Source organism: Protobothrops mucrosquamatus, unplaced genomic scaffold (assembly GCF_001527695.2).
Source record: "Protobothrops mucrosquamatus isolate PMUCROS unplaced genomic scaffold, P.Mucros_1.0 scaffold3055, whole genome shotgun sequence".
Classification (NCBI taxonomy): Eukaryota; Metazoa; Chordata; class Lepidosauria; order Squamata; family Viperidae; genus Protobothrops; species Protobothrops mucrosquamatus.
Window position 1 is genome coordinate 74,326 of NW_015389067.1, and position 12,133 is coordinate 86,458.

At 60.6% G+C, this 12,133-nt stretch overlaps 1 protein-coding gene across 1 annotated transcript in view; it reads left to right on the forward strand.

The window, feature by feature from the left end:
- The window catches only part of LOC107296967 (telomerase-binding protein EST1A-like), a gene marked incomplete at its 3' end in the record, with an annotated part of 48,203 nt that extends 36,222 nt beyond the window's left edge, over window positions 1–11,981 (forward strand). The window contains exons 11-12 of the mRNA XM_015826323.1: window positions 9,732–9,848; window positions 11,809–11,981. Of these exons, the coding sequence (XP_015681809.1) occupies window positions 9,732–9,848; window positions 11,809–11,981 (290 nt within the window). The remainder of the gene's footprint in view (window positions 1–9,731; window positions 9,849–11,808) is intronic.
- Between the last annotated feature and the right edge of the window lie 152 nt (window positions 11,982–12,133).

Here is a 12,133-nt window from a genome sequence, read left to right on the forward strand (position 1 = left end):
AGTTGTGTTCCCACTTTTGTGTGTGTGTGTGTTGGTGTGGTTGCTGGCCTTCCTACCAACTCTGGGGCTGACTTTCCTCTGCAGCTCCCCTTCACTTTCCTTCTGATGGCAGCTGGAGCCACTTAACTTGCAAATGGAAGTTATCCTGGTCGTGAACCAGGGGTGGCCGCTTGGGCTGCCTGGGCTGTCTGGGGGGGGGTGTTGCGCCCCCCCCTTCCCAGCATCATCCGCCAGGCACCCCCAAGCCGGGAGGGTCTCTTTGGCCGCGGACCTGAACCCCGGCCACCAGGTGAGGGGCACTGAGACAGGTTGTCCCAGAGCTGCCTCCGCTGGAAGGAGAGAGCAGGTGGGGGGTCTCTCTCTCTCTCTCTCCCTCCCACAGACCCCCAGGAGGACTTCCCTCCCAGCCAGGGCTTTTAAGCCTTTCCTGGTTTGGGGGGGATGGCTGGGCCCTTTGGGGTCCCTGGTCCACCAGAGGCATCCCGGGACTGGGTCCCTTTCAGCAGAAGCCAGAACAGAGGGGTCCCCAACTACAAAATGGGGTCCATGGGTGTCCCCCTCCCTTTTTTTAAAAAAAACCCAGGACAGGGGAGATACAGGGAACCCACTGGGCAGTTGGGGACCCCCCATTCTGGCTGCGGGTGGGAGGGTGGGCGGGTGCCCGGCCGGTGCACGTCCTCCAGGGTGTCTGGGGCTGGCCGGGGAAGAAAGGATGCCGTGCCTTCCAAGCCCTCTGTGCTTTCTCAGCTTGATCAGCCTTTCAACTGGGGGGGCGGGGGGGCTGCTCGATTGGACTTGGCAGGGCCTCCTCATTCTTTTGTCTGGCTGTTTATTTTTCCCCTCATCCTTCCACATGTGTGTTGCAGCCCGCAGCCAAGCCATCCTCAAGGCACGGAGGAGCAGCGCCGCAAACTCCCATCCCTGGGCCCTCTTGCCCCTCCGTCCCACGGCCCGGGGAGGGGGCTGCCGTTCTCCCAGGCCGCCCTGGAGGAGGGCCACGGGCAGAGGGGGCGGCCCTGAGCGCCCACCGATTTCTGAGGCCCGGCCGAGCAGATCCCTCCTGGCCACAGGGCGCCCCGCCGCAGGAGAGCCACGGGCCGTGCCCCCTTGCTCCGGCATTGTCCGGCCGCTGTCCTGCAGCCGCTTCCCTGGTGCCCTGCTTGCCACGGAGAGGCCCAGGCTCTAGGGAACGAGACTTTTCGTAGGGGGAAGGAAAACCTGGAAGGGGCATCGCAGCCGCTCCAGGTTGTGTACTTACAGGTGTGGAAGGATGCCCTTTTCTAACCTCAGAGGCCGAGCACTCACACGTGGCTGGGGACGGCAGCGGGCGGCCCATGCCGGGGCACCTCTGGGGCTCTCGGGAGAATATTTGGGCAGCATTTTGAGCCCGTTCCCTGCAGAGGGGCTGGATTGATGGCCTCGGCGGGGCCCCTGCCTGAACTTGACCCCAAGCGATGGTTGCAGGGGCGGCCTGTCCTTCTGCGCTGCCGGGCCTTCGGTCGGAGCCTGCCCGTGGGCAGCTGGGCCAAGACCGGGGGGGGGGGTTCTCTCCTGGCGAAGAGCTTGGAAAAGGAAGGACGGGCCGCTTGTGGGTGGGTCTCTCTGAGTGCCGCTGGGTCCCTGTGTGCCCATCAGCGGTCCCCTGATCCCAGAGTGGGGCAAAGGCTGTCTGGCCCCCCCTCTCGGCCAGCAGAGGAGGGGCGGGGGGGTCTGCTGCTTTTCCACTCCTCCTTTCTGCCCCGCGTTGGGCTTCTCCTTCTCTATCTTTTTCCGTCCCTCTCTCCGTAGCAGTTTTTAATCATGTTTTAGTTAGTTCCAGCCTTTTCCCTCAATGGATCCCATTGGAAAAAGCCTTTGAAAGGAAACAGTTGTACACTTCCCTTCCTTTGAAACTCTGCTGGCACCTCTTCCAGCGCAGTAAACCATACAACATGGGCTTTCAGGGTTTCCAAACACAGACATGCTGGCGTTAAATTTAGGAAAAAATAGTTTACTCGGCCGGCAGGCCGGCCAGCCCTTCGTGCGTGCGCCCGCCCGGGGGGAGGGAGGGGGGAGGCTCAGCTGCTGGTCAGAGCCGAAACTGAAACCTGGCTTGGAATGGCCTCCCCGGCCCTTCCCGGCTCCTCTGGCTCCTGCCCATGTGCAGAGCGGAATGCTGCCACGGCCCCCAAGGGGATGGGGCTCCCCCCTCAGTGTCCTTCCCGGGGCCCCTGAGCTGCTCCTGGCACCCCTTTGCTCCTGGGGTCTGTAGCCCACTGGCGGCCGAGGAGGGGTCCGGCCGTCCTGGATTCTTGATCAGCCCTGCTCTAAATGGTGGGACCCCGAGGGGCGCTTTCTTTTCAAAAGGGGGCAGAGGCCCCTGCCCAAGGCGGTGGCTGTCCTGCTTTGCTTCCCTTTGGCCAGTCGGGAAAGGTGTGGGGCCAGGCCTCCCCTTCTCCCCAGCCCCCAGGACCCCCAACCCTTTCTGCAAGAATCAGCCGGCTTGCCCGGGCGTGGGGCAGGCGCCTGGCGGATGTGTCTCCCTCGTCTAGAGCTGCTGAGGGAGGCAGAGCGCGCCCACCTCCTGCTGCTGTTTCCCCAGCAGACCCCCCCCAGCACTGCATGTGGGCGTAAAACAGCCCCAGAGGCCCTGGCACCTCCCTGCCCGCGGTGCCCAGGAGCCCCTCAGTGCTGCCTGCTTTGCATTTGCTGAAGAGATCTGCCCGTCTCCCTTTGGCGGACCTGGGGAGGCTGCAAAGATTGAAACCAAAAGTGAAATTGCACTAAAAAAAACCCAATATTCAAAACAGCCACTGCAAATGACTCTGTGGCCGCGTGTGAAGGCCAGGGTTGCTGCCAGAGAATTGCTCTTGTGGTTTCTGTGAAGTGTCAAGAGGCCCCGACCTCTGGGCTGTCTGCTGGGGGAGGGGGGTGCACGAAGGGAGGCCGGGCCGTGGTGGCTCTCCCCTCAGGTGGACCCACCATGTGAAAGTCAAAATGCAAACAGGTATTAAATAAGGAAAATAATAAAGGGCAATCAGAGAATCGTAGAAATGAGAGATTCTTGCTCTGTCTGATCATCACTGTCAGCTAGTTTGGGTCATGAAACGTCTGCAAGGGAACCACCCAGCTCAGAGGGCACCAAGGACCCCACAGTCCTCCTCCTCCTCCTCTTCCTCTTCCTCCTCCATTTCTGCAAAACCCCCTCCCTTCTAGCACTGATGATGTTAACTAGTTGGGTCATGAGACGTCTGCAAGGGAACCACCCAGCTCAGAGGGCACCAAGGACCCCACAGTCCTCCTCCTCCTCCTCTTCCTCTTCCTCCTCCATTTCTGCAAAACCCCCTCCCTTCTAGCACTGATGATGTTAACTAGTTGGGTCATGAGACGTCTGCAAGGGAACCACCCAGCTCAGAGAGCACCAAGGACCCCACAGTCCTCCTCCTCCTCCTCCTCCTCTTCCTCTTCCTCCTCCATTTCTGCAGAACCCTCTCCCTTCTAGCACTGATGATGTTCCCTAGTTCGGTCATGAAAGGTCTGCAAGGGAACCACCCAGCTCAGTGAGCAACAAGGACGCCACAATGATCATCATCATCCTCTTCCTCCTCCTCCCTGCATTCCCCTCCCTTCTAGCACTGATGATGTTACCTAGTTGGGTCATGAGACGTCTGCAAGGAAACCACCCAGCTCAGAGAGCAACAAGGACCCCACAGTCATCTTCCTCCTCCTCCTCCTCCTCCTCCTCCTCCTCCTCCCGGCATTCCACTCCTTTCCAGCACTGATGATATTCCCTAGTTGGGTCATGAAACGTCTGCAAGGGAACCATCCAGCTCAGAGAGCGCCCCAGGGACCCCACAGTCCCCCTCTTCCTCCACCTCCACCTCTTCCTCCTCCTCTTTTAAGAAAGGCGGGTGCCTGGGGGGCTTCCCAGCTGCACCCCAAAGCCCAGAGGCCAACTGAAATGTGGCTCTTTTGCAGATGGGGTGTCTGAAAACTCAGGTGTGTGTGTGCAAATGGCCCACACAGGTTGCATCCCCCCCTGCAGGATTCCATCCTTTTTAAGAGGACGGGGTCTTATTGGGGGGGGCTTATTGGAGGGGCCTTATTGGGGGCTTGGATGCCTTTGCTGCTTTTCCCAGTGGACGTGTCGGCTTTCCCTCCTTGACGACCACTTTATTATTATTTACCAATACAGGCAGACCTCGGCCTACGACCAAGGTTTCTGTTGCTAAGCGAGACCTTGGTTGAATGAAGTTTGTGCCATTTTACGACCTTTCTTGCCACAGCCAGTTAAGTGAATCACCGCAGTTGTTAAGTGAGCAACCAGGCCGTTAAGTGAATCCATTGACCTTGTCAGAAGGTCACAAAAGGGAATCATATGACTTGGGGGAGGGACGCTGCAAACCGTCATAAGTATGAGTCAGCTGCCAAGCGTCTGAATTTTGATCACGTGACCCTGGGGACGCTGCAACAGTTGTGTGAAAAATGGTCGTAAGTCACTTTTTTCAGTGCTGTTGTAACTTCAGTCACTAAATGAACTGTTGTAAGTCCGGGACTACTGGGTCAGGGGCCCCTCCCAATGAAAAAAAAAAAAGGACCCCGGAGCCTTGGTCTGGCCGTTCAAGACGGCTTGGATTGGGGGGCTGGCGGGAGGGTCCCTTGGCATCCAGGATGCCCGCTGCCCGGCCAGGCCCTGCTCCGTCGCGGCCTTCTGCCCGCAGCGTGTGGAAATGGCTTCTCAGCATGTCTCCCGGAGCCTTTGCAGGAAATTTCTGGGAATAACATGTTCTAAAAATGGGAGCCTGATTCCACACATTCTTCCGGGAAAAGGCTGCGCTGGTTCCGTTGCCCGGGCAGAGCGTGCCCTCCGGAGCAGAGGCCAGCCGCATCTACGTGTGCGCGGGCAGGTCGGAGGGTGGCGGCATCCTGCGCTCGGCAGCCTGGGGGAGAGGAAGCCGGGGGGGGCAGCCTCCAGGGAGGGCTGGTGGGGGGAGCGGACGGGGCCCAGATCCTGGCCAGGCAGTCCAAGGGCACAGCGGCTCCTCCCGGGCACGGCCGGCCGATGGTGGCCTTCCCGACATTCTCCTGCAGACCCCCCCCCGGCCCTTGGGCGATGCCAGGGGGGGATTCCTCCGCTCTGCAGCTGCTTCCTGGCCATGACGTCAGAGCGGAGCGCAGGGCCGGAGCTGAGAGCCGCACTTGGGGTGGGGGCGGTGGGGAGGGGGGCCTGGGATGAAACAAATGAAGTGCTGAGTGTCTGATGGCTTCCATGGGGAGCTCCCAGCTCCTCCTTGCTCCTTCCCCGGTTTTGGCAGCCTTCGGCTCCTCCGCCCACCCCCCTCCCCAAATTGGACAGGCGGGGAGGCCCTGCCAGAATGAGAAGCAGCTGGGCTTGGGGTGGGGGCGGGTTAGGGGGCTCCTTGGGGGCCCGGTCGGGTTGGCCCCTGGCATCGGGGCTGGCCTCCTGCACGGGGCTGGGGTTGATGGTGGGGAGATCCGTTTGAAGAGCGGCAGAGTTGGAGACCCCACCCCAGCAACGGGGGACTGTGGGCCACTCGGGAGGGGGGGCCAGGGGCAGGCTGGATGCTCGGGTGCCGGACGCTGCCCTGGCCCTGCGGGTGAGGACGGAGTCAGGCCTGCCCCAAGTTCTTCCTCTGCCCATCGCCCCCCCTTCCCCCCCTGCTGCCCTTCTCTCTGGTAGGGGGTCCTCCTCGCCTCGGATCTTATCTTGTGTCCATCTGTTGTCGAGAGCAGGGAGGGACGGTCCAGTGGAGGCCAAGCAGCATCCGCGGGTGGTCAGCCTGCAGAAGGTGCTCCCGGCTGGGAACCTTCCTCCTCCTCCTCCTCCTCCAAACCTCCTCTTCCTCCTCCTCCACCTCCTCCTTCCTTCTCCTCCTCTTGCAGATATTTCATGACCCGACTGATGACGTTCCCTAGTTGGGTCATGAGACGTCTGCAAGAAAACCACCACGCTCAGAGAGCCCCCAGGACCCCACAGTCCTCCTCCTCTTCTTCCTCTCCCCCTCCATTCCCCAAACCCCCCTCTCTGCTAGCACTGATGGTCTGGTAAACCACCTCCTCCTCCTCCTCCTCCTCCTCCTCCTCCTCCTCCTCCGGGAGGGCTGGATTGTCTCTCCTCTCTGCTTGAGAGCCCTCCTCTTTATCGGACCCCCAGGCCAGGGGGGGAGTGGTCCGGGCTTGGCCCCCCTCCGCCCCCCCTCTCCTTCCTGGCCGAGAGGTGCCTCCTCCAGCGCCCCCTGCTGGGCAGGGCCTGAAGCGCTCCTCGCTTCCCCCCCCCCCGGGGGGGCGCTGATGGGCTTCGGGGCTCCTTGACAGTTACAATAACAAGGCCGGCCTTGCCCTGCTTCCCAGCGAGCGGACACTGGCGGCCGCTCCCGCTGAAAGATGTACAGCGCTAATTAGAATCGCATAACATCCGGCCACATGGCCACCTTCTCCCGGCCGATCCGTTTCCTGAGACCCGACAGCTTTGACGACAGTTGGTTTATGTTTTCCACGAATATTTTGTTCTCTGGGAAACCAGGAGACTCTGCAGCCCAACGGCGGCCCAGGTAGCTTGGCAGAGCCCAGGCCGGGACCTGGCCCGGACCCCAGGCCGGCCGGAAGTCCCAGGCCCTGGCTTGGAAAGTGCTGCTCCTGGTGCCGGGGGGGCTGGAAGGAAGCCTCCCCTCCCGCAGGCTGCTTTGGCCCCACAACAGGCCCTTGCCCGGGTGGGCAGGGTTGGCAGCTGGCACGGTCCAGCTGCTGGCCCCAAGGCTGCCAGGTGGGCCATCCGTCCCCCTCTGGGTCGTCCGCTGGCCACGGTGTGGACCAGGAGAGCAGCTTCCGGCCTTTGGGAGGCAGGAGGGGCCCCCAGTGGGCAGAGTCAGCGGAGGAACGGGCACCAAGCAGTTTTCAGAAGGAAAGGGGGAGCCCCGTCTCTCAGCCCCTGCAGTGTCCCCAAAGATGCCCAGGAGGAGTTTGTGGAGGGGGTGTTTCCAGCCTGATCCCCCCCCCCAAGACCGAGCACCACAAGAGACGGGGCTGTTTCCACTTTGGGAGGCGGCTGCTCCGGGGAAGGAGCCCTCCTGAATTTGTGGGTGTTGGAAATTAGATTCAAAGGAGAATAATGGCCTTAAGTGCTAAGAAACAGTCTGTGGGTGAAAGACCCCCCACCTCCGCCTCTGCCAGTGTGCCAAGGGAGGGGATCCCAGTTGTCTCTTTTTGGGGTGACATCTGGAGATGATGATGATAATAGTAATAATAATAGCAATAAAGTTGGAAGGGACCTCGGAGGTCTTCTAGTCCAGAGGCCCCCAACCTTTTGGGCACCAGGGATCACCGGTTCCGTGGAGAGAGGTTTTTCCACGGACTGGAAGGTGCGTGGTTTGGGGTGCTGCCTGCATCTCACGGATGGGGCTTTGCTTGTTTGTGTGGACCGGTTGCTGGCATGCTGCAGCCCGGTACTGGTCCATGGACTGAGGGTTTAATGAAGAGAAGGACGAGGGGGGACATGATAGCAGCCTTCCAGTATCTCAGGGGCTGCCCTAAAGAAGAGGGGGGGGTCCACCTATTCTCCAAAGCGCCTGAAGGCAGGACGAGAAGCAACGGATGGAAACTAATCAAGGAGAGAAGCAACCTGGAACTAAGGAGAAACTTCCTGACAGTTAGAACAATTAACCAGTGGAACAACCTGCCTCCAGAAGTGGTGAATGCTCCAACACTGGAGGTTTTTAAGAAGAGACTGGACAGTCATTTGTCCGAAATGGTATAGGGTTTCCTGCCTGAGCAGGGGGTTGGACTAGATGACCTCCAAGGTCCCTTCCAACTTTACTATTATTATTATTATTAGTCACCCCCTGCTCAAGCAGGAGACCCTAATCCAGTGGTGGCAAACCTATGGCACGGATGCCAGAGGCGGCACTCAGAGCCCTCTCTGTGGGCACCCACGCCGTCGCCCCAGCCCCACCACTCCCCGTGGCCCCCTCCTCACCAGCAGCCCCCCCGAGAGGAGAGTCGCCCCTGGGCACGGCCCACATGAAACAGCGCAGCCAAGGACATGGTAGCCAGGCAGCAGGGACAAGACTCCACCCTTGTGCCCCATTGCACGCAGATGATGCTGTGGGGCACGGGCGGAGGGCGTGGCCACCATTATGCTGCTCGGCTGCCTGGGTGATCTGTGGCAGGCCGTGGAGGTGGTGGGTGGCCCTGTGGGCAGGAGAGGCAGGGGCGGGGCAGTTTTTGGGCACTCAGTCTCTAAAAGCTTCGCCATCACTGCCCTAACCCATTTCAGACCAGTGGCTGTCCAGTCTCTTCTTAAAAGCCCCCAGTGATGGATCACCCACAATCTCTGGAGGCAACCTGCAACAGCAATTCCTGGAATCAATAACAATAACAGACTTGGAAGGGACCTTGGAGGTCATCTAGTCCAACCCCCTGCTCAGGCAGGAAACCCTATACCATTTCAGACAAAGGGCTGTCCTGTCTCTTCTTAAAAACCTCTAATGTTGGAGATGGTCCTTGCATCCCAGCTGTAGCTGCCCCTTCACCCACTGATGGCTAGAGGCCCAGGCCTAGATTATGTCCTGTCTTGACTGCTGCAAGCTTCTCCATGTGGGGCTCCCTTTGAAGAGTCTCGGAAGTTGCATCTGGTGGAAAGGGGGGGGGGCAAGCTGCCAGCCTGGGTGAAGCCCCATGATTGTGCGATAACTGCATTGGAAGGTCTGTCCCAGTTGCTGGTTGATTACTGAGCACACACTCGGGAGTTAACATGTCTCGGCCCCAAAAACCTGAATGTCTGAATGAATTTGTGAATTTGACCAGTGTGAAGGTCCTTCTGCCCCCTCCGAGGCTCCGGCCCCTCTCCTCTCTCCCTTCGCTCCCCCTCTCTTGCCTGGCACTCAGCTCCAGGGACTGACTTTTTACTTTTCTGCATTTTAAAAAAAAATGGCAACTTTTGACCCAAAGGTGCTTTTTTCCCCCAAAGGCAACTGGACCTTCTTGGTTTGTTTTCCTTGAAAACATTTCACTTCTCACCCAAGAAGCTTCTTCAGTTCATCAGTGGCCTTTTGGGGAAAAAGCACCTTCGGGGCCTGGAGGACGGAGAATCTCCGTAGACCCGTAACGTATCTTGAGTGCTTGCCTTGAGTTCGAATCAGCAGTCACGGTAATGCAAAGCCCCCCACGGCTGACTGCGGGCCATATTTTGGGGGACGGTCCCAGTGCGTCACCCCCTCGGCTGCTTCACAGACCGACATGGTTGACTGCAAGAGTCCCCAGCCGGAACCGCCTCTCCTGCCTCCGTCCCTGCCCCACTTCTTTGGGGTCAGAGCGCTCTGGAGCTACTCGGGGTCCCCCCTCCGGTTTTGCCATCTTAAGGCAACTGGCAGGGCTGGTTTTAAAGAATCCCTTGCCAAGTCTCCAAGGCCTTAGGACAGGCAGCCCCTAAGAAGGCAGTTGAACAGGGCAGCCTGCCAGTCCCACAGGATGCCCCACCTCAGCACCCCGAGGGGGGACCTGGAGGGAGAAGCATTGGGGTGCAGGGTGGGGCCTTGGGGGGGGGACTACTCCCCTTTCCTGCCTGGGCAGCTGAGGGCTGGCGGCCTCTATGGGGTGAACTTGCCGATGGGATGGGCTGGAGTCCCGCAGCCAGAGCAGCCCCTCCCTTCCCACCTGGGGGGGCAGCACCCCCAGGCTTGGCCCCCTCCCTCCCTCCCTCCCTCCTGCTCTGCAGCTTCTTGCTTGTCCCCTAGAGTGCCCGTCCGAAGACTGCCGCTCCGTGATCCAGCAGCAGGCCTGCGCCCTGGGCCTCGCCATGTTTGCCATCCTGGTCAAGCGCTGCACCCACCTGCTCCAAGAGGTCTCCCTAGGTAAGGCGGGGGGCGCAGGGGGGGCACAGGGGCATCCCTGCAGGAGGGGCTGCTCTGGGCGCCTTTGACCCACAGGCTGCGGATCTGGCACTTTTCTTCTGGGGGGGCTGAGGGCTGCAGCTGCAGGGACCCCCCCTCCCCAATCTCACTGCTATCCCCATCACTCTGGGCAAGGGGGAGATGCCGGTCAGCCCGTCCAGGCCCCTTTCAGCATGATGGTCCTGGCCTCGAGGAGGGGGATGCGAGGGCCGGCCTTGGGGAGGAAACCCCCCCCCCAGCAGATGTGCCCAGGCCATCTTCTCTTGAGTTTTGTTGTGTTTGGGGGGGGGCAGATTTTGGGATTCAGATCCCTCTGGGCTGCTTTCGGCTCCCCTGCCCAGGAACCTCTCCAGGACCCGGGAGAGAAGGGCCTCTCCCCATGCATGGGGCCAGGGTTGAGCTGGAAAGGCCGAGGGGGGGGGGCAGATGCCACACACACAACAGGCCAGCCCCTAAACCTGGGCAGACTTTGCCGCGTTCGTCTGACTTGCCCTGCTCAGTGTCCGCCTGAATGTGGCGGCCTGGGGTGCCTGGTGTGCCACGTCCGGCTTCCCAAATCCCTTTTGCCCTGGCCCAGCCCTGCAGCCGGAGCCTCGTCCCCCCCCCTCCGTGAGGAAGAGGCCCCCAGCCCATGTTCCCCGACCCAGACGGGTGGCTCTCAGGTGGCTGGCCTGGCAGGAGAGGCCTGAGGACAGCCAGCCCCAAGCGTGCCCGGGGACCCCCTGGGCTGCCCCCCCCAAGTAAGGGCAGAGAGCCCTGCCACCTCCCCTCTCTCTGGGACTGGCACCTGCAAGGCAGGTGGGGGGTTCCTCCTTTTGTGCGTCTGCCTTGTGGCTCTTGGCACCCCTGTGCCTCGGAGCCTCCTCCTGGGTGGGGGGGCCCAAAGCCTTCGGCACCTTCTCCACTGCCCCCCACCCACTGCTCCCTGCCCCCTCAGAGCACTGTCCGCATTGCAAAGTGTCACTTGGTTCACACACCCCAAAAAATATGCAGACAATCCAGTTTGCTTGTTTGCTTATGTGTGTATTTATTCCTGGGGCTGCCGCCCGAATCCGTGTGACTCTGGGCGGAATTTGACATCCGGTCTGTGAAAAGGAAGTGCAGGCGGTCCTCAGGTTACACACACCTCCTTTAGCGACCATTCAAAGTTACGTCTATCCTGGGAAAAAAGTGAATTACGACCGTTTTTCACACTTTCCACCATTGCAAAAAAAAAACAAAAACCCATGGTCACCTGATGGAAATTCGGAGGCTTGGCAACGGGCGTTGTGGAATGGTGGCCACTCCAGTGTCCCCTGCCCCTTTTTCCAAACCTATGACAGGTGGACTCAGTGGGGAAGCCAGATTCACTTAAGGACTGGGGCTAGCAAGGTCATCAAAAAGGGCCCAAGTGGTCACTCAGCCACTGCCTCACTTAGCAACAGAAATTGCAGGTTCAAGGCCGGTCGTAAGCCAAGGACTCCCCGGATAGTATCCCGAAAGAAATCCATAGACCAGGGGTAGGCCACCTTGGCTCTTTAATGACTCGTGGACTTCAACTCCCAGAATTCCTGAGCCAGCACAGCTGGCTCAGGAATTCTGGGAGTTGAAGTCCACGAGTCATGAAAGAGCCAAGGTGGCCTACCCCTGCCATAGACAGTCAGGGAGAGACTCAAAAACCCTCCTCCCCCCTTCTGATCCAGGGAGGTTTAAGGGGTCACTTAGCTGGGGGGGAGGAAGGGGGGAGAATAGGACCCTCGAATGGGGCTGCGGAGGGGCCCCCACTTCCCAGGCCCCACCCAGCGGCCTGGTGGTGGGACTGCAGCTGGGCCCATTGCGCTCTTGCGAGGGCAGCCTTGGGGAGCCCCTGGGCTGGGCTTTCCGGGTGCTGCCTCGGCAATCCCGGGGGGGCCCCTCTGACCTGCCCCCCCCTCTTTTCCAGCAGGGTCGGCTCAGGCCCAGGGAGAGGCCGAGGACGACGACATCAAGGTCTCCGCTTTCCCGCCAGACCTGAAGGAGCTCCTGCCCAGCATCAAGGTGTGGTCGGACTGGATGCTGGGACACCCGGACACCTGGAACCCCCCGCCCAGCGCCCTGGAGCTGCCCCCCGCGTACGTCTCCTGCTCCCCTGCCCCCTCCCTCGGAGCCAGCCTGGTGCCCCTGTTTCCTCGTGTCCACACACACAGAGAGACACACACCCTGTGGGTCCACGGGCTCCATCGCTCCCAGCCCAGGGTGGTGCCGCCTCCGCTCAGCTGGACCAGCTG